The 23,327-nt window shown below is 36.8% G+C and overlaps 1 protein-coding gene across 9 annotated transcripts in view; it reads right to left on the minus strand.

The window, feature by feature from the left end:
- STXBP5L (syntaxin binding protein 5L) overlaps window positions 1-23,327 on the minus strand; it is a 419,013-nt gene that overhangs the window by 159,878 nt on the left and 235,808 nt on the right. For all 9 annotated transcript variants that reach the window (XM_072613876.1, XM_072613875.1, XM_072613874.1 and 6 more), the window contains 3 exons: window positions 10,645-10,723; window positions 5,930-6,084; window positions 411-483 (listed from right to left, as the gene is read on the minus strand). In XM_072613876.1, coding sequence (XP_072469977.1) covers window positions 411-483; window positions 5,930-6,084; window positions 10,645-10,723 — 307 coding nt within the window. The remainder of the gene's footprint in view (window positions 1-410; window positions 484-5,929; window positions 6,085-10,644; window positions 10,724-23,327) is intronic.

Here is a 23,327-nt window from a genome sequence, read left to right on the forward strand (position 1 = left end):
TCATTGTTAATTTTCTGCTTAAATATATAATGCATAGTTGAATAACTCAGCTGGTAGATACATTAATCTTTCTGTCATCAGGCCAGTAAGAGATATGCATCAGTAATAAAATGTGTGTAGCAGTCTAACATGGTTTAGCTCCTGTATTCTCCATCTTCAAATGAAATCTTCTATACGTTTGAGGTCATTTTTAGCTGCCTCTCTAGATAGTTAAGGGCTTTCCAAAACATGTGGGGGTTTTTCATTTCCAAAAAATCTGAACCTATTTCTAATATTTTGAGTAAAACATGTCCATGATGAGTTTCTTTAACATCAAAAGAAAGATGATTCTTGTTCACGTGCTTGACTACTTTAAATTATAAACTAGAATGAAAATCAAGTTAGAAGTAATCTACATATTTGGAACTTACTTGCTCTGTGTCAGGTCAACTACAATTAGATCTTTCTCCAGAAGCACTACTACAGCATAAGGTTCTTGAAATTCTAAAAATAAATACACAAGCAAAGAAAAATGGCGAGCTTTCATATTAGGTATTTTTTTTATCGTTACCGCTAAAGTTTCAGACTCTTAATATATCTTGATCAAATGTCATTTACATTAAAGTCAGAATGATGACCCAAGGTTAAGGGAAAATTTGGAGAGCAAAATTCCTTCTTTTAAATTAGTTTGTCATACTGGGGATTAAGGTTGCCACTGTGAAGAAATTTCAAGGATGGTTTCACAACTCATGATTGCAATTTCTCAATAAACACTGGGTGGTATTAGAGGTGAACCATAGGTAACATGAATAGTCACCACCTATGTCAGCATCTTACCTTCCTCCTAGCATTTGGACTTTTGCCATGCCAAGAAAAGGATGAACTGAGAAATGTCTTGTTTGCATTAAATATGCTATGTCCACTTGGCTGAGATGATCACTGCTAACTTTCGTGGTCCTACATCCGACTTAATTCACTAGAATTTAAGAAATACTTTCCAAATACCTACTACTGCTTAGTACATACTGCTAAGAAAGCAGACTTTAGTGAAGGTTTAGGATACTAAAGTTGCTCTTTACATCTGTAAAAGTAACCTGAAGCATGTAAAAGCCTCTGTTTTAGAATGGATGTTGTTATCATAGTTCATTAATTAAGCCATCACTTATTTATCAGGTATTTTAATATGTCAAGGTTTTGTGATTTTATTAAGATTTAAGCATCTGTATTTTTCAAAGCTAATAAAAAAAATGAATAAATTACATAATTACAAATACTCTGATACCTGTCTGAAACTTTTTCGCTGAGTTTTGCTTGAATACTACTTTATATCATCCTGATGAGCATTGACTCATATTCTGTATATATTCCCTCTCTCTCCCAAAAAGAGTTTATTTGAGAAAAGGATCCAAAACAATTCTTGGATTTTTACCATTGTATATAGATCTTTATAGCATTCTCTGAAACTTCCCAAGTCCATAATCAGAAGTCAACATTTAAAGCAAAACACTCATTTAGCTGAGTCTTTAAAAGACGTCAATTGCAGATTTTATATGTCAAAGCAATCCTTATCCCTTAACGAAAATACTGAGAATATTAGGAATATCATACAGTCTCAACAACAGACTTAGAAATCTAAGGAAATAAACTAACATCTGGTGTGCCACAACTGCCTATTTCCCTCTGTGTTCTATAACCTTCTTTGTTACCCAGATATTAGTACAGGGCACACTGTCCTTTCCCCAGTTTCAACCTTTATTCTTTGGATGAATGGATTAGTTCACTTAATTTCTTTATCATATAGCATCTTATACAACATCTCTCCTACATAACAATTCATATGCCTGTATATTTGTGAATACCATGGATCAGTTCTAGAATAGAGTTATAGCCTGGAAAGATACTAAAATTAAAATACCTATGGAATTCCAAATCCCAAATGTAGGAAGAAAGTAAGCTACCCTTATATGTATTATAATTGTAACTTGGTCTGGGAGCCCCCAGAATTATAAAGGCTTTCAAAATATAAATTCTACTACAAATTATTCCTTGGTTTTGTCCAAAGAAATCCTGGGACTCTTCCTGTTATCTTAGAATTCAAAGGTACGAACTGGGAAAGTCTTGCAAGAAATAGTACTTCAGCATTCATTTTAAGGATTACACAATGGATTGCTACAAAGAAAATACATGTACTGTTGAATATTTCTAAGAATACTCTAAGGCAATAAAAGTAGCTTTTGACTCCTTCTCCCCGCCCTGTTAGAGTTTCTTTTCTTAGTATTTAAGGGTTTCTGTGAGTACATGTATCACTACATATGAATGTGTGAACATACTATGCCTGAATCTACATGATACAACATACTCTGATGAAAACTGAAAAATTCTTTCAATCATTAGACATCTGTTTACCTGACACAAAGCATATAGAAATAGAACATATTCTAGTGGAATGACCACTAATTTTGAAGTGAAGAGATGTGGGTTCAGGTCCCACCTCTGCCACTGGATTGTTGTAGGCCCCTAGGAAAATCACTTTAGCCCATGTGGACATCAGTTTTCTTACTTGTAAAGCAACAAGTTTGCTTTAAATTATTTTTAGGTTCATCCTAGTTCCTAAATGCTATATAACTGAATTTTGGAAAAGTAAGCTTGACCTGTCACTCAGTAAGCATTAAGTGCCTACCTACTATGTAGGCCTATCTGTGTGTTTGTCCTTCATTTTTGAAGAAGGCCATGACATCAGAGAAATGAGGACATGACTCGCACTTGACTTTGTTTTGAGTGAAGGAAGGCTGTGCAAGGTCACCAGCCTCACTTTCTCCTTCTGAGCCATCTGGATCCAGTGACCAGATATTCATCAGGATGGCTGGAGATGGCCCAGGATGCAATGGGACATCTTGGCCTTTTCAGGTACTCCTTTAGAATGAGATTATGCCCCTTCAGTGAATAGGCCTCTTTAAGAAGTAATCAGGGAATGGCCCCTTTAATGAGCAAAAGAAAACAAGTAAATCAAGCTGGGAGGGAAAGAGCAACAGTTAATATTGATAAGCACTCTGAAGCCAGGAAGGTCCTGAAAAGAGCCATTAAGTGGAGTTTGGGCCAGGACCTACTGTTGTGCAATGTATGGGCTTCTCCCTCGCTCAAAACAAAATCAAGTGCAAGTCATGTCATCATTTCTCTGATGTCATGGTCTTCTTTGAAAACAAAGGACGAACATAGACCTGTGAGTAGACTGAGCTGCCTGAATGGGGAACCACCTAGCTGGGTAACTCAGTTCATCTGCTCCCTTCTGTCCCCCATCCCCTTTCTTCTTCTCTCCAAAGGAAGGGAAATTTGGAGGGTCAGAAGATGCCCAGTTAACTTGGGGTTTACAGGCCAAATCTCTTTACTATGTAGGTACTATGTAGGTAAAGAAGCTTACTATAATGGAAGAGATGACATGTAAGTAACTAGACCAGACTCCTTTTGGTCTATGGATCCCTTCTCAAAATAATGTCTTTAAGTTTATAAGATAAAATACATAGGATTATAAGGGAATTCAATTATATGGAAATACAGTCAAGTCACAACAATATAAATTCATGACACTATTGTTTTATGATTAAATTATCATAATACTGACCTAAAATTTGTCCTAGAAATATGCAATGCTACCTTAAACTTTTTGTACTTTTAATTTCTTTAAAAAAATTCAAGCTATAAAACATAAGTATCAGTCTTTTGTACTTTCTCTCATTCCTAAAATGCATTTGATTCTTACACTGCCTTTCAGAATTCTTAGCTTCCTTCAAGGCTCATCTCCCACAAAAAATTCAGTTGCAATCACACCCACCCACCCTTAAGCCCAGGAAACTTTGAATTTCTTTGTATATATTTCATATTTACTTATCTTTGTATGTGTTGTTTCCTCTGGATAGAAGGCAAACTCTATGAAGGAAATGACTATTTTTTTAAAACTTTTTCTCCAGTACTTAGCACAATGCCTGGCAAATAGTAGGCACTTAATAAGTGCTTTTTTGAATGAATGAATTAATGAGTGAATGGTTCCCATATCTCTGAAGGCGATGTTGTTTGTATGCCCTGGAGGGAATTCTATCTGGAGTTAAATCCTTATGTCACCTTGGCATCCTCTGATGGATATATTCATGCAACATGGCAAAAACCAAATTCATCTCTCCCCTCTCAAACGATGTCTCTTTTCCAATTTTGTTGGTTTGTTCATCGGAACCACAATTTTTCCAGTCAGCCAAATTTGAAAATTTGAAGCCATCTTTTGATTCATCCCTCAAATTTATTATAAGTGCCCAATTAGTCTTCAAACTTTCATTTTTTTCTTATCTCTTGCAATTCATTCCTCTCTTTCCATTTTTATCATTACTATCTCAATTGAGGCATTAATTACATCACGCCTGAGGATTTGAACAGTTACCTCCATACCCTCCCTTACTCTGTTTTCCTTTAATCTCAAATTTATCCTTCAAGTCTCTGCCATGCTAATCTTCTTTCCATTCTCATCATGGCACTCCTCAGATCAAACACCTTTACCAGGTCTTCATCTCCTGTTAAATAAAGTCATAGTTTCATAGGACTGGAGCATTAGATTTGGAAGGGACTTTAGAGTCTACAGAGTTCAACCTCTTCATTTTACAGATGAGGAAATGGAGAGTGAGAGAGACTCATCCATGGTCACACAGCTCTTAAGTGTGTGAGAAAGGATTTGGATGAAGTTTTTCCTACTCAAAGAGTAATGCTGTATCCACCATGCCATTGGAGTGCACATAAAGAATAATGCTCTATCCACTGACTAAGCCCTTTATAACTTGGCTTCAACCTACTTCATAAAACTGTGTATTTCCAATTAATCCACGCTCTCTACTCTAATTAGGATAGTATAAGGAACACACGATTGTTCCTACTTCCTACCTGTGTCTTTGCTCACAATGAATGTCTCCTTTCAGTTATCCAAATTCTACCCCTTCTTCAAGGTCCAGGTTCATGTTCTACCTTCTCCATAAAATCTTCATTTATCTCCTTGTTCTATGAATTCCTATCATACTTACACTTTGTGCCACACAATTCTGTAGCATATAGTGTCAGGTTAGCATTTCTCATGTTTGTCTTGTCTCTCTAACTGAACTGAAAGCTCTTTGAGGATAAAGACCATGTCTTATACTTCGGTATTTTATAAAATGCACACCTAGCGTGTTTCTGAGCCCATAGAAAGCACTCAATCAATCAGTGATGACTGATTAGAAATTAGCATAATAATTGTTTTGTGGGTATGTGCCCTCCTTTGTTCATGAGAACTCTGAAGACTAAAAGAGCCACATAACCCAGTTTTTCTGTATTCATTTATTTTTTTTTTAATGTGAATCTGAAAGGTTATGAAAAATCCATACGTCAAGGTCACAACTGCATTATCGGTCAGCAAAAAAAAAAAAAAAAAAAAAAAAAAGCTAGGGGGTGCTGCAGCCACATCTGCTGGAAATTCAGAAGGGAGGGAGATGTGACTGTAGCACCACACCAGTTCCGGAGTCCTGACATCTGGTAAGTGCTTTAAACTTTGACTGGCCCTGAGATTGGGCAGGTGGAGGTGGACTGGGAAGGGCTGCTATAAGGCCTCAATCTTCCCCATGTGATTTTGTTTCAGGACCCCTACCAGACTCTCCCAGCTCAGCTTCCACCATCCCTATCAAAGTTTCAAGCACTTACCTGATGTCAGCACTTTGGAGCCCCAGGTGTGCTGTAGCCAAATCTATCTCACTTCTAGCTGGGCAATTAGACACAGCTGCAGGCCTTGCTCCAGCATCGGCGGCTCACAGCATTGCACTCACAGTGATGTCAGCTGCCAAAACTGAAAATATTTAAGCTTTATTGTGTTGGAAGTATGTCAAGAGATATCCACAATTAAATGATTATTTTCAGTATCAATAGTACTGTTTCAACAACTTACCATTTGGGTAGGGTGTTTCACAGAGAGTTAGAAACTCAACTATAGGGTGATCCATTTCAAGAACTGTGATTGATTTTCCATGCATGATGGTCAAACTTGGTCTTCTACAAGCTTTGTCATAAGACAATCCACCAGAAAAGATGATGAATGGTTCACTGCATAGGATAAAAAGGGGGCAATAAGACTGAAGAGTCTTTTAAGATGTTACCTCCTCATGGTGCCACAGGACAATAAATGGCAGCCTGCACAAAGTTATCTAGTAGACACCAAAAGGCCCTCTAGCCTAGTAATACTCCCCCATAAGCCTGCTCTAGTGTTTCCTTCTCCTCCCATCTGGGTTGAAACTGAAATTTCTCACAGATAGGTAGGTCAACAAAGCTAATAGCAGGGCTGATCCTAGAAGGGTGAGAAATGAGAAGGGAAAATACCGCAGAAAGCATGTTTATCATCTTAATTCATAGTTTTGTTTAGACTTATCTCTACTCTACTGACTCAACTAAACCTTCAAATTTCCATTAGGTTGCTAGATATTTGGACACAGTCAAATAATGAAATGTAAACAGGATGCCATAGATTATGTAAAATATGCACAACAGTTTGTGATTTCCCATTTCTCTTTTCCATACAACATTAATGCAGGATCGTATATGTGTGCATTTCTGCACACACACATAATAAGTAAAAGTGAAAAATAAGCTGACTATCAAATAGCAACTTCTTTTGGCTGACACTGCAATCTCAGTTTCTTCTTTTGTAAGCTGGTTATTTTTGATACCAATTTGTGTGTGTGAGATATATCAACTTTAAGGATATTTTTAGGAATTCTCCAAAGAATTTCATTCCATCTCACTTATTCAACTTGAGTATTCACTTACCTCTGGAGACTATAGTAATTAGCAATAGGTTAATTTCACTCTGCAGATTTTTTTTCAATCTATTTCATTGTGTAGACATTACCATACCATTACTAACAGGAATAGTTGCTACTCCTACTAAATTTCTAACAAGTAAAAAGCCTTTATTAAGATCTTGTTATAGCATCAGGTAAACTGTCTGTCTATGTCCCTAATATATCTGTCACACTTACTAGTGCCAGCTTAATTATTCAATTTAAATAAGACAAAGAATCCTTGTAATTTACTCTGCTTAAATTTTGTACTAAGTAATAAAATATTACAGTGGAAGCTGATTAGCCAACTGATGAATTTTAAAACACTAAATTAAGAATAAAGATGATGATTTTCTGGAAGTTTTTATTTAGACAGATAACTCACATTTTTAAAAAGTCAGGAAGGTTTGGTTTCAAGTCCTGCCTCTTACACTCACTGACAAAATACGACTGACAAGTCATCTGACTTTTCAGACAACTTTCTAAGACTATACATTGGAAAACAGGCATCGATTTGCCCCAGAAACCGGAGTTTCCTTACCCAGTGAAATCATAGGTCAGGTCCAAAAACAAGATGCTACAATGCTACAGACACCAGCCACCCAGAAATGAGAACAGAGTGACTGGGAGAGCCTCCACACAAAGTTCAACAGAGGAATTAAAGCAAGAAATAAGGATGGAATGAAGATGTAAACCATGGCTCTCTAGAAGAATTCAAAGAGACAAATAATATCAGCCATCTAAAAGAAATAACAGAAATAGAAAATCTCACTGAATTTTTCAGAAAAATTGTGGCAAATCTGGAACTGAAAAATGCAGAGAAGGAACAAAGAACGGCAGAACAAAATCCGACAGCAGCAAAATTCAAAGTCTGTAAGGTCGAGGTAGCCACGATGCAGAGCCAATGATCTGAAATAGTGCTGTCAAACTCAAACAGAAACAGGTCCATTTGGGTCCTGTATTCACTTAGAAAACCACAAATTAACATTATCTAGATTGTATTTTTATTTGTTTTGTTAAACATTTCCCAACCAAATTTTAATCTGGTTCTGGTCCACTCTTTTGCCTGTGACTTTAAATATAGAGGTGATGGAAACAGTCTGGAGATGGGGTGGGGAACCTGCGGCCTCGAGGCCACATGTAGCCCTCTAGGTCCTCAAGTGTGACCCTTTGACTGAATCCAAACAAATTTTGTTCTGGGAAGTTTGGATTCAGTCAAAGGGTTGCACTTGAGGATCTAAAGGGCTACATGTGGCCTCAAGGTTGCAGGTTCCCTACCCTTGGTCTGGAGAGTTTCTGTTACTCAGGTGACTCTGAGTAACTTGATGGAGAAGGAAAAAAAAGATTTTTCAACAAAGGGAGAAATTTGAATAATTTCTATTAAGGAAATCAGAGGTGATCAGGGAATTACATATGCAAATTAATCAAAGAAAAGAAATTTAAGAAAAACAAGTTACCTGTTATAAGATGAAAAAATTAAATGACAGATTGGTATTTCTATGTTACAAGGAGGAAATAAAGCTACTGTTTTAGAAATGTCATCTTCTGTAGGGTCATTGCTAAAATAGAAAGAGAGCATTTATGGGTGAAGACCATGAAGGGAGAGCAGATGGAATTATCCCAGAGGAGAGAAGGAGTGAGAAAGGGGGGAAAAGGAATGAGTATTTCTTAGACTGAGGTGCCACAGATGAAGGTAATACAAAAAAAAGAGAGATAAGAAGAAGTTGATATCTAGAAGGAAAGAATGGAGAAAGGATGCAAGAAATGGAAGGAAGGAAGGAAGGAAAGAAGGAAGATGAAGAGAAAGGAAAGGGACAAAAGGGGAGAAGGAAGGAAAGGGAGAGTGGGGAAGCAAGGAAAGAAAGGAGGAAGATGAAGAAAAAGGAGAGGGACAAAAGGGGAGAAGGAAGGAAAGAAAGGAGGAAGATGAAGAGAAAGGAAAGGGTCAAAAGGGGAGAAGGAAGGGAGAGAGAAGCAAGAAATAAAAGAGAAGAGAACTACATAGTCAAGGATTTGGAATGGGGCTGGGAAAAGGGAGGTAGTATGAGAGGATAGAAAATGGGAAAAGTTCGTTTTTTTTTTTAATCAAAACAGTCTGCAAGTACCTAAATGTTGATTTTTATATTATTGTGCATCATATTTATCTATTTTAATGTTTTATTTAGATCTTTGGTGTTTTATATTTGTGGTGTGGTAATCATTGTGTGTATTATTTTAGCTCTGTTTTTCTCACACTCCATCAATTACCTTTAGTCTCCCCACATGGTTCCTCATATTCATGAATGAGGTACAACAATACTTCATTTTGCACAATTTGTTAAGTTTCCAATAAATGGGCACTTAGGGTTGTTTTTAAAATTGTTGTCTAGTGCACACACACAAATGCTGCTGTGAGAATCTTGGCGTATGAGACATATCCTTTGCAGACCACTAATAACTAGTGATGCAGTCATTTCAAACAGTATTTTACCAAAGAGGCATCTCTCCATAGTGTTCTTGAGCCATTAATGACTCTTCTTTGGATCTGGGTCATTCAATCAACTCTGAATTCATCTAACTATACTATCATCTAGTCCAGATCTCTGGGCCTTTTCTGAAAAGATGGCTTGAAAGGCTTTGCTAGAATCTAGGCAAACTCAAATCTATAAAAACCATCTGTAAAATTCCCCTGATCTATTAGTCTAGCAATGCTGAACAAAACATGAATGCAGTTAGTTTGGCATAATCTATTCTTGACGAGGCTGTGATGTTTCCTGTTGTCACTTCTTCCTTTTCTAGAGGTTCACTAACCAAGCTGTTAGTATTTTCTAGAACTTTTCCAGGAATCAATAGTAACATCACTAACTTACAGTTGTATGCTTCCTTACCTTTTGGACACCTGGGCCATTTGTCTTCCTCTCCTATGGAACTGCTTCTTTTCTCTTTTTTCAAAAGATCACTCAGGATAGCTCAGCAATCACTTTCTTATGCATGTTTTCCTACTCCTGCCTTTCTGTGCCTTTGATCTTGATGGCAATCCTGCCCCAAAATGCCCTCTCTCCCCTTGGACAATTAAAATTGTATTCATCCTTCAAGATCCAGTTCGGGTCCTAGATGTCATTGAAGTTTTTCCTTGATCTCTATCTTAATAGCGATATTTTGATCTTTATCTCAATTTATTTTGTATTTATTATCTTGGCCGCACCTTTTTAGCATTTTAAGATAAAGTACCAATTTATATAGCATTATCTTAATCCCAGTTTCTTGTTTTCTTATCATAGGACTTGTGTCTCCAAATATATTGCAAACTTCTTGTGGACAGCAGCTTACTTCTTTTTACCTCTTAGTACTTAGAATAATGTTAGGCACAAAGTAAGTTCAGTACCATTCAACATGTATTTATTGATTAATTGATTCCTATCATCTACCCGTCAATCACATCTTGTCACCTAGCACTGTGTTTGGTACATCAAGAGGTACTTAATGTTTGCTGGTTGATGGTTATGATGAATTTATCTCATATTTACTTAAACTCAAAATAATTTACTAATATTGATGAAATAATCACAATATAATTAATAATCAATGTCTATTAGTAACTATTCAATGAGAATCAGATTAATATAATCGGTTATAGTATAACCACACAATTAAAATGCTAGAAAATTATACCTAAAAATAAAACCCCACATTTATAATTTATTTACTTATGTAAGTATCTTTCAACCACCTTGACAACAATGAAAGCTTCTCCCTGTTGTCTTTTATAACTTTATATCTCATATGCAATTCTCAACCCGCCTTCCTTTTCTCCCCGCAACACAAACACAGATGCAAAAACACATACCTGTTCCTACAGGTCTTGTACTCAACTTTAAGAATTGGTTTACAAGATTCAGGTTTTCTTCCATCTCTCTGGCTTTTTCCTAAAGAAAGAGAAGGATTTTATTAAACATTAAAAATTCTACTTACCAGTAAATAGAAAATAATCAATTAAAGATACATAATGCAAACTTAATAATGTAGAGGATTGGGGATCTGAAAGGGAACTGGGACATAACAAAAACTACATACGTAACAAGTTAAACACGTGCATAGCTTCTGAATCAACTAATTATTGGCTGATTTAAAAGAAAACTGTCTTAAGATTCAACAAAATTAGCCATGTAGTTTTTTCAATCATGCTTTTCATCTTATGGAAATTATATTAGTCTCACTGTCAGGGTAGTTAGGTAGTACAGTGGATCAAAAATCAAAACTGGAGTCAGGAAGACCTAGGTTCAATGTAGCCTCAACCATCTGCTAGCTACGTGACCGTGGGCAAGTCACTTAACTTCCGTTTGTCTCAGTTTCTTCATATGTAAACTGGGGAAAGAACCCACCTCTCAAGGTTGTAGTGAGGATCACATGAGATAATAACTGTAAAGCGCTTAGCACAGTACCTGGCACATAATAAACACTATATATAAATGTTAGCTATTAATGTTACCACTAATCTCACCTTTCAAGTGCTATCATTTTAAGTGTTAAGGCAAAGATAGCAATGATGGAATTGGGAATTTTGTCTATCTATTGACATGCCTGGAATCAAAATAAAGTCTCCACAGTTATGATACTATATAAAACACTAATATCTAACATCAATACACTGTAAGCTTTGGTCTATAAAAGGATCCAATTTTAAAGAATTTCATGGGACAACTAAGTCACTACTTTGTATTCAAACTTCATTAAAATGTAAACCTTCTTGTTAAAGTGAGCAGAAAGGGGATATTATATTGTAAGTTTAAAAATAAACAAAAGTTTGATGCAAACTGTATTTGCAAAAAAGAATGGCTTCTTAGGGGTAAAAAGGAAAGGGAATGGGTTCCATGACAGGTAAAGAAATGTAACGTAAAGCTACTGACAACATCAGAGGGGGAGTAATGTTGCTTTATTTGGATTTTTTCCTTTTGCCATAACTACATCTGAATGAAATATATGGTGATCAGTCAAATTCGGCACAAGTGTTCAAACTGTCGACTTGGCTTATTTTTTATAAGTTCCTTTACATAACTTCTGCTAATGTCTTAATCTTCCTCTTAAGACAGTCTGGAGGTAATTCTGGATCCTTCTCAAACATTACAACATTGGAGCACCAACTCTGGCCAGCCCTTACAAAGAAGATTGGCGTTAAATACAGTCCCAGCAGTGGATGGTTTTTACCATATGAGGGTTAATTTAACTGAGTTTGTAAAGGATCATTACTAAAAAGCTGGTCAGTATGTGAAGAATTTAACTAATTAACTTATCTATCTATCTATCTTATCTACCTATCTTATCTATCTATCTATCTATCTATCTATCTATCTATCTATCTGTCTATCTATCTATCCATCATCTGAGTGAAATAACTTATTTGCACTGGTTTTGCACTGGTGGAGGGAATACCACTGTAACTCTCTTTAGCTCCCACAAGACATGGTCATTCATTGGCAGTCCTCTGCAGCCCGGGTTCCTCCTGCTCTCCTTGATTTCCAGCAGGTGGCAATCCTTCCCTTTTCTTGGCCACTAGCTCTCTGTTATGATCCACAAAGAAAAAACACTCTGGAATATCCGTCTTGCCTAATGGTTTTACAGCATAGAATTACCTCTCTGGATCAGTGTGCCCCCGTTTTCTTGCATGGCAATTTCATAATCAGAATGACCCAACTTAGTTTAGTTTCATGTCAAGATTTCTGTGGCCTCATTTTACCCTGCCCTGCTTTCTACTGTTTTGTTGAGGTGATGCTGCTGCTAATTTTCCACAATCCAACTCTATACTGTTTTACAAATTCTTAATGTTTCTCTTGGCTGTTATGTCTTTCTATTTAGCAGGGAGATTGAGAATATAGCTAGCTGGGGTAGTTTCTGGATGCTTTGGGTTTCTTCACTGAGGCCTTCATTTAAGTTCCTCAAAAAATGATTCTCTCTTACCTTTTATCCATTTCCCCATTTTTCAGTATCAACAACTTGTTAAATAGATGGGGTTGGAAATATTATAATTGTTTGTAATGTCTTCTCATTTGTAGCTTGCTGGTCATTGAATGAAAAATCTCATTTTAAGTGTAAAAACAATTAAATTAATGTTTATAGATACCTGCCACCCTGCAGCCTCAGACACCTTTCATGTCAGTGATACAGTCAATGTAGGAGAAGAGACTGAGGATCATTTTCATTTTATTTCATTTGTTCTTAAGGTAAAAGCATCACTGAGTGGTCAACTTGTTGGTGACAAGCTCCTCAGAACTTATCTAGGCTGGTTCTTGGATAGTAGATAGTCTATTGCTAGGCTGTACTCAGAATAACAGAACCCGTCAGAGCTCACCCTCTGCTGAAATTGCCTTTGAGAATCTAGGGACATTTTCTTACTAGGATGACCACATCAATACAGACATTCTTACTACAAATGAAACTAGAGAAAGAAATGGAAAGATGGCTAAATGGAAATTAAACTCTAAGGCCCTGTTTAGAGGAATGAATAAAGAAGTTGCCAAAATTGGTTTCATCATGCAAAGACAAGAGACATCATAGGACAATTGGTCATTTCACCATGCAGCATTCATCGCAAACACAAACACAAAGATAGCCCAGTCTATAAGCACTAACAGCTATTACAGAGGACGGTGCAGGAAGGAATAGAAATTGTGTAGAGCATACCTACTATTCTACTTTGCTACAGTCATGGATCGGTGATCTTATTGACGTGGATACTGTTCCAAAAGTACAGACTACAAACCATCTATGCTTCACTTATTCATATCCCTTCATAACTCCTCCACATGGAGTAACACTGAACATGATAGATGCCTTTCTCTAGATATCTTGATGCTGCATGGATACATGCAGTAATGGGAAAAATGGATAGCATGCGGATTATCTACCTGTCATCCTTCATTCTTACTCCATGACTGACCAATCTCCCTTTCTGGTCATCTACATGTCTAATCTCTTTTATGCTGCTTTTCCTGTCCAGTTCTGTTGGTAATATAGTATAGCCGACTCTCCTCACATTTACTATAAAAGTGGAGCCCACAGTTCTAATAATTAGGAGATCATGGTATTCTTTGATTCACAACCAAATAATATTAGTGGGAAAATATTGATGTGAAAATGGATGGCCTTTGTTTCAAGAAAAAAGCTTGAAACACTGAATAATGCTTTATATGTATCAAATGCTTTATATACATATCAAATGCAACATAGTCCATTATGATCTTCTTATTTAATTGTACACCCGTTTCACTGTACTAATGAATGTTTGTCCAAGATATGTGCACTAGCCCTAAGGCTTGTCTTTCCATTGCATATCACAGTCTAGACAACAGGCGTTCTTTACATAATTCAATAATACCATTGCATAGCTTATTAAATCTAAAATTACAATATGATTCAGGAAGGGCGTGACTGACAATATTGTTTAGTAATAAGATACAGAAAAATTCCTGCCAGGATCTTCATCAGAGAAGTTCCTTCACTACATGACCCTCCTGGCCTACTGCCATAGATTTTTGGAACCCTGTCAAAATGTTATGGAAGGAGACAGAATAGCGAAGTGGCTGCCCATGTTATATGTTGTCCAGGATTACAGGCCTCCACCACACAATGTTCTTGGATGCAAATGCCATCAACCAATACCCTCTTCTGGTCAACTAAGGGGTTCTAACTGGAGATGCAAAATGTAGAATTAGAACTTCTTCTACTTCCTTTGTTACACAATTCAGGAGAGAAAAGATCATTGCCAATAAAGAAGGAGGAAGATTTATTGCCACCACCACCCTAGTCCTGGATTCAGTCTTTCTTTGGGACTGTGGGAGAGAGGGATAGAAGAGTGAACTGGTTATTCACTGATGCATCCTATTCAGGATAAGAGGTCTTTACTACATAACCTTTCCATCTACCCTTATCACTGATGTTCTTGCCCCCTACTCTTCTCAGCTGTAAAGATGCACTTGAGAGATATCTTCAGATTTCTAATTAGAACTTTGAGTTGAATTTGGTCTGTACACCTCTCCATTTTTAGTACTACTATTGTCCCACGGCTACCAAATTCTTATTTCCTCCTCTCCTAACCTGCATATTTGAATTGTCATTCATTTGACAAACTAAATACTCCTTTCCTCTACTATGTTCATCTCATGCTTGCCTCTCCCCAGTCAATGGCCTCCTTCACCTTCTTCTCCCAATTTTTCCCTTGAAACATTCATTCCATAAAACTCTCCTTCATCCTAGAGTGCTCTCTCCCATACTCATTCCATTTTATTCTCATGGAAATCTGGCTTTTGTGGATTATACTTTATTCCTTTTATTTTATAAACAATATTTTTCCACTTACTTATAAAAACAATTTTTAACATTCATTTTTCAAAATTTTGAGTTCCAAATTCTCTCTTCCCTACCCCCTCCTTTAGATGGTAAGCAATTTGATAAAGATTATACATGTGCAATTATGCAAAACATATTTCCATATCAGTCATGTTGTGAAAGAAAATAAGACCAAAGAAAACCCCAAACCAAACTCCAAAATAAAGAAAGTAAAAAAAAGTATAATTCAGTCTGTATTCATATTCTATCAGTTCTTTTTCTGGACGTGGATAGTATCTTTTTTTTTTTATCGAGTCCTTTGTCTTAGATGGTTGTATTGCTAAGAATAGCTAAGTCATTCACAGTTGATCATCATATAATATGAACTATACTTAATTCCTAGCTTCCCTCTTGGTAGTGCTAGAACCTGCTTCTTTCACGCTCTCTGACAAAGAGGGCCAGGAAAAAGAGTTTGTTCACCTCCTCCCTGCCCACTTCCACCAGTGCCAGTCATTTCTCTCATGCCCCCAACAAAGTGGTCCAAGAAGAGCTAGTGGATTCCTTAGTCTTTACTGCAGCCTTCAACATGTGGTCCTTTACCCTGCTGTCATCTTTCCCTCCTTTGAGGGAATCAAGCTATTTCGCCCTGTATAGATCCTTATTGCTATCATCTACAAACTTTAAATTCATTCCCCTTCCTTTAATTTAATAAATTTAATACCTGAATCAGCCTTCTTCTTTTCCCCAGTCCCTGCCTTTACACTTGGTGATTTCAATATTCAAATTAATGACTTTTTGAATACTAGCCTCTCAGTTCATCATTCTTCTTGACTACTGTAATCTATCCATCTGTACTGTACATCAGCGAGCTATAAAGATGATCATACCTTATACCTTACAGCATCAAAAAGCATCAACCCACATGATACTGTACTTGAAAGTTCATCTCACTCTCATAATTTCCTAGCCTTCTATATTTCCTTTATTCCTTCATCTTTTTTAAATGATGAAGAAAACATAAATGGTACCACATAAAAAGAAAGGAAGGAAAGTAACAGTAAAGGAACCACGAGTCATTTACATACAACTTCAAAAATACGTATTAAATTTAATGTGGATTTACCAACATTGTCCTGCTTGTCTGTACCACCTTCTGAACTCTGTTCCACTCTCCACCATGTATTTTTAAATGTTTCACTGACATTCTTTTCCTTTTTTCATCACTATCACTCTTTCCCCTTACTCTCTTCTCTCTCAAATAAAAGCCCTGCTTATAACAAATAAGTTTAGTCAAACCTAACAAATTTATGCTATATTGGTCATGTCGCAAAATTTATACATCATTCAGTACATACAGTCCATCATAGCTAAATGAAGAGGCAGGAAGACTGCTTCTTCCCCTGGAGTCATGCTTGGTCATTGCACTGATTAAAGCTCTCAAGTTTCTGTTTGCATTTACAACACTGTGGTCACTGGATAAACAGTTGTTCTGGCTCTGCTCATTTTACTCTGCATCAATTTTGACATGTCTGTGTCAGGTTTCTCTGAATCTAACCCTTTCTTGATTTGTTATGGGGCTGCAACATTTTATTAAATGCACATACCATAATCTGTTTAGTCACTTCCCAGATGACAGGTAACCATTTAGTTTCCTGTTCTCTGACCTATACGTAGAAAAATATTGATAGCAGCTTTTTGTAGTAGCAAACAATTGAAAACTGAGGGAGCATTTATTATTTGGAAGAAATTATGTTATAGAATGTGGTGGAATACTATTGTAGTATCAGAAACATGGAAGGTGATGTTTCAGGTATGAAATAACGCAGAGCGATATGAGCAGAACAAGAACATTTTTTACAATAACAACAGTATGATGAAGACAAACAATTTTGAAAGAATTATGAATTCTCATCACCATGATGACTAACCATAACTGTAGAGGCTTTGTGATGAAACATGCTGCACCCCTTCTGATTGAGAGGTGTTGGATTCAGAATGAAGACTGACATGTTTAAGAATATGGCCAATGGAGGAACTTGTTTTGCTTGACTATATGTGTTTGGAACTAGGGTCTTGTTTTTTCTTTCTTAGCGAGGGAGAGAGGAAGGAGGGGGCAAAAAGAGAAGGCAGATTTTCACTGAAAAAGATTTTTAAAAAATTTCTGCAAGGTAATCCTCATAAAAAAACAGGAAATATCCATTTTGCTCCTCAGTTCACCTTCCCTCTGCCATCCTCTTTCACTGATATCACTCCTATCATGCTCATCATTCCTACTCCAGAGCTCACATTGAAGGATCAGATGTTCATAGAGCTGCTTTCGATGTGCTTCATGTATCTTCACTCAGGACCTTCTGCTAAAGCTTCTGTAAGACTATAAGCTCTTTAACAAGAGACATTTAGATGTGGAACAGCAAGAGGGATGAACAGCAACCAGGTTCCATCAACGGTTTCCTAGGCATACATTACTGCTGTTGGATTCTAATTTCCACTTCATACCCCAGGCTGTAGATGGTGTTATAATGACTCCAGGGCTAGTCAAGAAAAATACAGAAGTAAGACTGATGTTCACCAGCATCTCTAAGGGAGTTGGTCTGAGTCAATAATTTAGAGTCATCCAACCCTTAAAATGGGTGAGTCTACATGTTAAGACTCAATAGGGGAAAAATACACTAACAAAAAACCAAAGAAATGAGCAAGCAAAGCAAGATTCATAAGCTAATGAAGAAGTACACAGGTTAAAGGAATCCCAGGATAAAACTCCAGAAGAGAAAAATTCTACAGTCTCATAGTAAAAGTAAGTAAAATCTCATAGAAGAGAAAGCATTAACCATGAGAACACCAAGACTGGATAGAATGCCTAACTTAAAGAAATCAGACCACAAGCATTTGTTAAGTACTTACACTGTGAAGAACATGGAGGATACACAGAAGAAAATGAACACAGAAGAAGCTTGCATCCAAATGGGAAATATTCTCTCTCTCTCTCTCTCTCTCTCTCTCTCTCTCTCTCTCTCTCTCTCTCTCTCTCTCTCTCTCTCCCTCTCCTTTCTTCCTTCCCCCCATATTTATGTGTGTGTCTATGTTACATATAAACAGATACACACATACACATACATTATATTTTATGTATATCAGTTCACATAAGAAAAATACAGTGAAAATGCAAAGTACCTTTAAAAGAAAAGATAGTTGCATCTGGGGAGTGAGGAGGCAGGAGAAACTTTCAGCAAAATGGGACATGAGTCAAATCTACAAGGTATAGTTTTCTAAGAGGTCAAGGTTAGAAGGAAGACCATTGCAAGTGTGTGTGTGGGGGGTGTCATCAAATGTAAAGGCATGGAGTATCACGGATGAGGAACAATAAATAGACAATTATAGTTTTATCTGGAGGAGACTGATAGGCTAAAAGAAAGGGAAGCCTGAAAGGGGTCAGGTTGTGATGAACCCTAAAAATAAAGTAAAGGAGTTTATATTTGGTCCAAGAAATAATGGGAAACCACTGGAGTGAGTTGAGTGGGGTGGTAGGGAGGTGACATAACACATGACCAGAACTACAGTTTAGGTAGTACTCTTATCAGATGTGGATGATGGGCTGGCACGGGGAAGAGACCAGGTAGCACATACAGTTGGGAGGACATTGTAATAAGACACACAAGAGGTGACGAAGGCCTAAATGAAGGAATGGAGAGAAGGCAGCATATGAAAGATATGTTATGGAAAAAGAAATCCTAAATTTTGCAATTGATTGGATATGAGGTAATTGAGACAGAGAAAAGATAACACCAAGATTGCTTATAATTAGAATCTAGTTTTTCAAAACGGAGGATGTCAAGCTTCCTAATGCCATGTGTTTGTAATAATGTAAATACACACAATAGGCATGCATTAGATATCTCTGCATATGACTTGTGACAGAAACAACATCTGTTAGGGTACATGCAGGTTGGATTTGTTCTTCCCTAAAAAGCAGAGAAGCCACCTTTGAGATTTTACTGATTCAAAAGACTAGATCTTGAGAGGCTGATGCAGCTTGGGCATAAAAAGGCCTGCCCGTGAGGGGATCGGGCCCGTCAGCCTGGCTATCATTTGAGTCAATACACTCTTCTGATCATATACATTTCTGCTTGAAGAGGAAGGGAGATGTTTACCAGAACCAGGTTGGAGCCTTCATAAATATCCTTCCCAGACTAATTTTAGGTTAAAATTTTTTTTTGGCTGAGTGTTATATGGTCTACAAAAGTTTCATCTCATTTCAGTACTGAGCCTGAACAAAACTGGCCTGAGTCAGGCCTGAGTTAGAAGACACAGTGGTCTTCTTAGATGAAACAGTGGTCAAAAACAGAGAAACAAGACAGAAACATGCACAAAAGCAATTTAGCAAAGACAATTGTTTACTTATTGAAATGGATTAATGGGTTAATATATCACTAAGATGACAAAGCAAAGTGGATATACAGTATATGTATGTATTTGTGTGTATATATGTATGTGCACGTGTGTGTGTGTGTATTTATGTGTATGTATATTTGTGTATCTCCATGCATTAGAGGAAAATAAATGAGTTGTCCAACACATGCTCATAATGTTACAATTCTGCTGTTGAATCTTTGGGGAAAAAAAGTTAAGATCAGTGAAAGAATACTTGTTTAGAGTACAAAGAATAATGGGAGCCAATAAGGCAGGAAGGCAAAGCTGCTCAATTTTTGTCAAAGAATTAATCCAAAAACACTTATTAAATATGTCAGGCACTGGGGATACAAAGAAAAGTACAAGCAGTTTTTGCCTTCAAGGGACTCAAATTCTAATGTGGGAGACAACATGTGAATAGTTAGGAACATGTAAGAAATATACCAAGTAGGTGAAGGTATCTATCAGGGGAAGACTAGGGGACTGGGAATATCTCCTGTAGAAGATAAGCTTTGAGCTGAGACTTGAAGAAAGCCAGGAACTACCTTCTCTCTTCTCAGATTATCTTGTATCTATTTTGCATGTATTTGCATATACAAGTATTCCCTTTGTGTATGTGTGGGGGGCATCTTCTCTCTCTGTAGACTGGCCTACTTGCTCCTACCTTCCTTCACACCCACAGGTCTATGTTCCCAGAGATGGGTCACCTTTATGTGGCTATAACCCAAACCTTCTCTCAGGATCCTAAGGGTAATTCTGATTGTATATATCTGTGTGTTTGGGGAGAGGGGATACAATCATGCTATCCACTAATGTAGTTCTGAGGTCCACTGGTGTACTTTCCATTAATATAAAATCAATTATCACCAACTCTTATGCACACTAGACATGATGGCAATTTACTTAATAAGGCAAAAGCAAAAATAATTAGAGCATCACAGTTACTCCGTATCAATCTAATGTAGCAATAATGAAAAAAATCATAAACCTGGGTCACACTCTTCCACCAATACACATAGTTTCCATAGAGGGGAGCAGGCATGTACTTGGAGAAATCTGGTAGGGAAGTATGCTTTGATGTACTTGATTATTTGAGAAACAACCTGTACCACATAAAGTTGTTTCCCACTAACTGTTCTCCTTCGGCTTATCACGGCTCTTCTTCTGCTCTCAAGCAGTGACAAGCTCTTTTAACTCACAATCACTCGTAAGAGGGCACTGAGAGAAGGTCATACTATTAAAGTGGCAAATGGTTCCTTTAAGCCAGAGAACTGAACAACTCCTCTGATTTGCTCTCTGGGTAACGTAAAAGCCAAGCCAATTCTCAAAAGGATCCTTTGTTAAATCAGATGTATGATTTAACCTTAAACCCTTTCCCTACCTCTCAGACCAATGGAGGCAGCAACAATGATATTAATCATAGCCAGAGTTTATATAACACTTTAATTTAACTAAGCATTTTACATCTCTTATCTCATTTTGACCTCACAACAACCCAGTGAAATGGGTGCTATTATTATCCCCGGTTTGCAGATGAATAAAAAGAGACTGAAAGAGGGATGTGACTTCCTCAAGGTCACACAGTTAAGAAGCAACTGAGGCAGAGTTTAAACTCAGATCTTCCTATCTCTAAGTTCAGCATCTTTTCTGTTCTTTTAATCAGTAGGCTCTGCTTAGCTGATTACAGTGCTGGGCATCTTCACAGTAGGCTCCTCCTACACTCTCCTTAACTCCTCTCCTCCAGGCATCTCAGCTGCCTCTAAAGGATCAAATCAAAGCCTCAGGGCAGTTAGTGACTAATTTATTTTATGAGGTAAAATTCTTGAATCTCACTTTTCTGCCAGTTCAGTTATGAAACCAATAGTCCTTATTTAATCTTCCCAGAGTCCCCAAACTGTTATTTGGTTTATTGCCATATTGTGACTTTAAAATCTCAAAAGCTGAAAAGTTATATGCAAACGACCTGAAGAACCACAGGGGCCTGTATCCTTGGTCCTTTCTCTGTCCTCAACCAGGTTGTCCCTGTCAATTCATCTGAAATGCTCTTCCTAATAAGTCCCTCTCATCATATTTCAGTGGGAAAGCTCTATCACCTATGCATTTTGTCATCATTTTGTGCACACAAGTTCTTTGGCTTCTTTCAGGAAGCACATATGTTCATATGCAAAATAAAGCATACTTAATTTTATTCATATGCTGATTACATTCATTATTTTTAACATGAAAGTTCCTTTTCTGCCTTTTCCAAGAACCCAACTGCTCCCATATGAAATGGGCATTTGCTCTGTATATACATGTTGCCTAGCCCAGTTAATTAAAGTTCCTTGAAGGCAGAGACTGTTCCGCTTCTGTATCTTCAATTCCAGAATAGTGCCTGGCACATAGTGGGTGCTAAATAAATACTTATTAATTGATCGACAGGATGACAGACGCAAGGATGGTTAATAGTTCTTATTTAAAATATCTGAGAGTTTCAGTGAATTGCAAGGTTGAAATAAGTCAACAAAACAGCTAAGGAAGCTAACAAAATATTACAACACACTGATACACAAGACTAAGTAAGGATGTGAGAGTCCTTCTGTACCCTGCCTTGGCTAGATCACAGTTAGGGGGAAATTATCTTAGCACTAATATTTTGGGAAAGACAGTAATAATTAAGCAGCAGATCATTCGGAGGAAGACAACTAGCAATGGTGAAAGCTGGGGTCAATGCCATATGAGTTTTTGAATGACCCACATCTTCCAGAGGTTGAAGAACCGTCATGCAGAAGTAGGATTAAATTTGTTCTGCTCTGGCCCAGAAGGCATACTTAGGAACAATGAATGAAAGCTTCAGACAGCTTTAGAATTGATAGGAGGGAAAAGTTTCCTAATACTAGAGCTATTGAAAGTGGAATGGGCTGCATTAGCAGATACCATCTTTTTTATGTTTGTATTTGATTGGATGGCATCTGAGCTTCCTTCTACCTCTGAAATTGTATGATTCTCTGTGCAGAAATCTTCAAGGAATGTCAAATATTGCTCTGATAAGTAAGAATACCTGTAGTTGTTTAAGCAGGAGAAAAAGAACAAAATCAATATGCAACTAAAACATTTGTTTATAAAATTCCTATACAAATTTCCTTTATATCATCTTCAATTGTGAATTATCCTTTTACATTTTATACTGACAATTTGATTTTCCTCTCCTTTTTTTTCAGACTAACTAAAGATTTACCTATTTTTTCCCCCAAAAATACCAGACCCCATTTCTATTTATCAACTCAATAGGGTTTGGGGTGGGGTTTTTTTGGCTTTCAATTTGTTTATCTTTTATTTTATGATTTTTGGAATTTCTCATGTGTTTAGTTGAAGGGTTTTGATCTGTTGCTTTTTTTTTTTTTTTTTACTTCTATACCCAATTCATTTTTCTGTTCTTTCTCTCTATTGCTGATGAAATTCAGAAGTATAAAATTTCTCCTAAGGACTACTTTAGCCATATCCCAAAAGTTTTGGGATGTTGTTGCATTATTATAATTTTTGTTGGTGAAATTGTCTACTGCTTATAGTATCTGTTCTTTTTCCAACAATTCTTTAGGATTAAATTAGTTGGTCTCTCATTAGTTTTTAATTCTTTATTCAAAAGCCCCTAATTAACTTTAACTTTTATTTCATTGTGCTAGGTAAACGATTATTTAATATTTCTGCTTTTCTGCATCTGTTGGAATTTTATCCCCTAATCTATGTTACAAAAGTGCCAGAAATGTTAGAAATTTACCATGTTTTAATTTTTCAAAATTCTACTCAGGTATTTAACTTGTT

This window comes from Notamacropus eugenii, chromosome 5 (genome assembly GCF_028372415.1).
Source record: "Notamacropus eugenii isolate mMacEug1 chromosome 5, mMacEug1.pri_v2, whole genome shotgun sequence".
NCBI lineage: Eukaryota > Metazoa > Chordata > Mammalia > Diprotodontia > Macropodidae > Notamacropus > Notamacropus eugenii.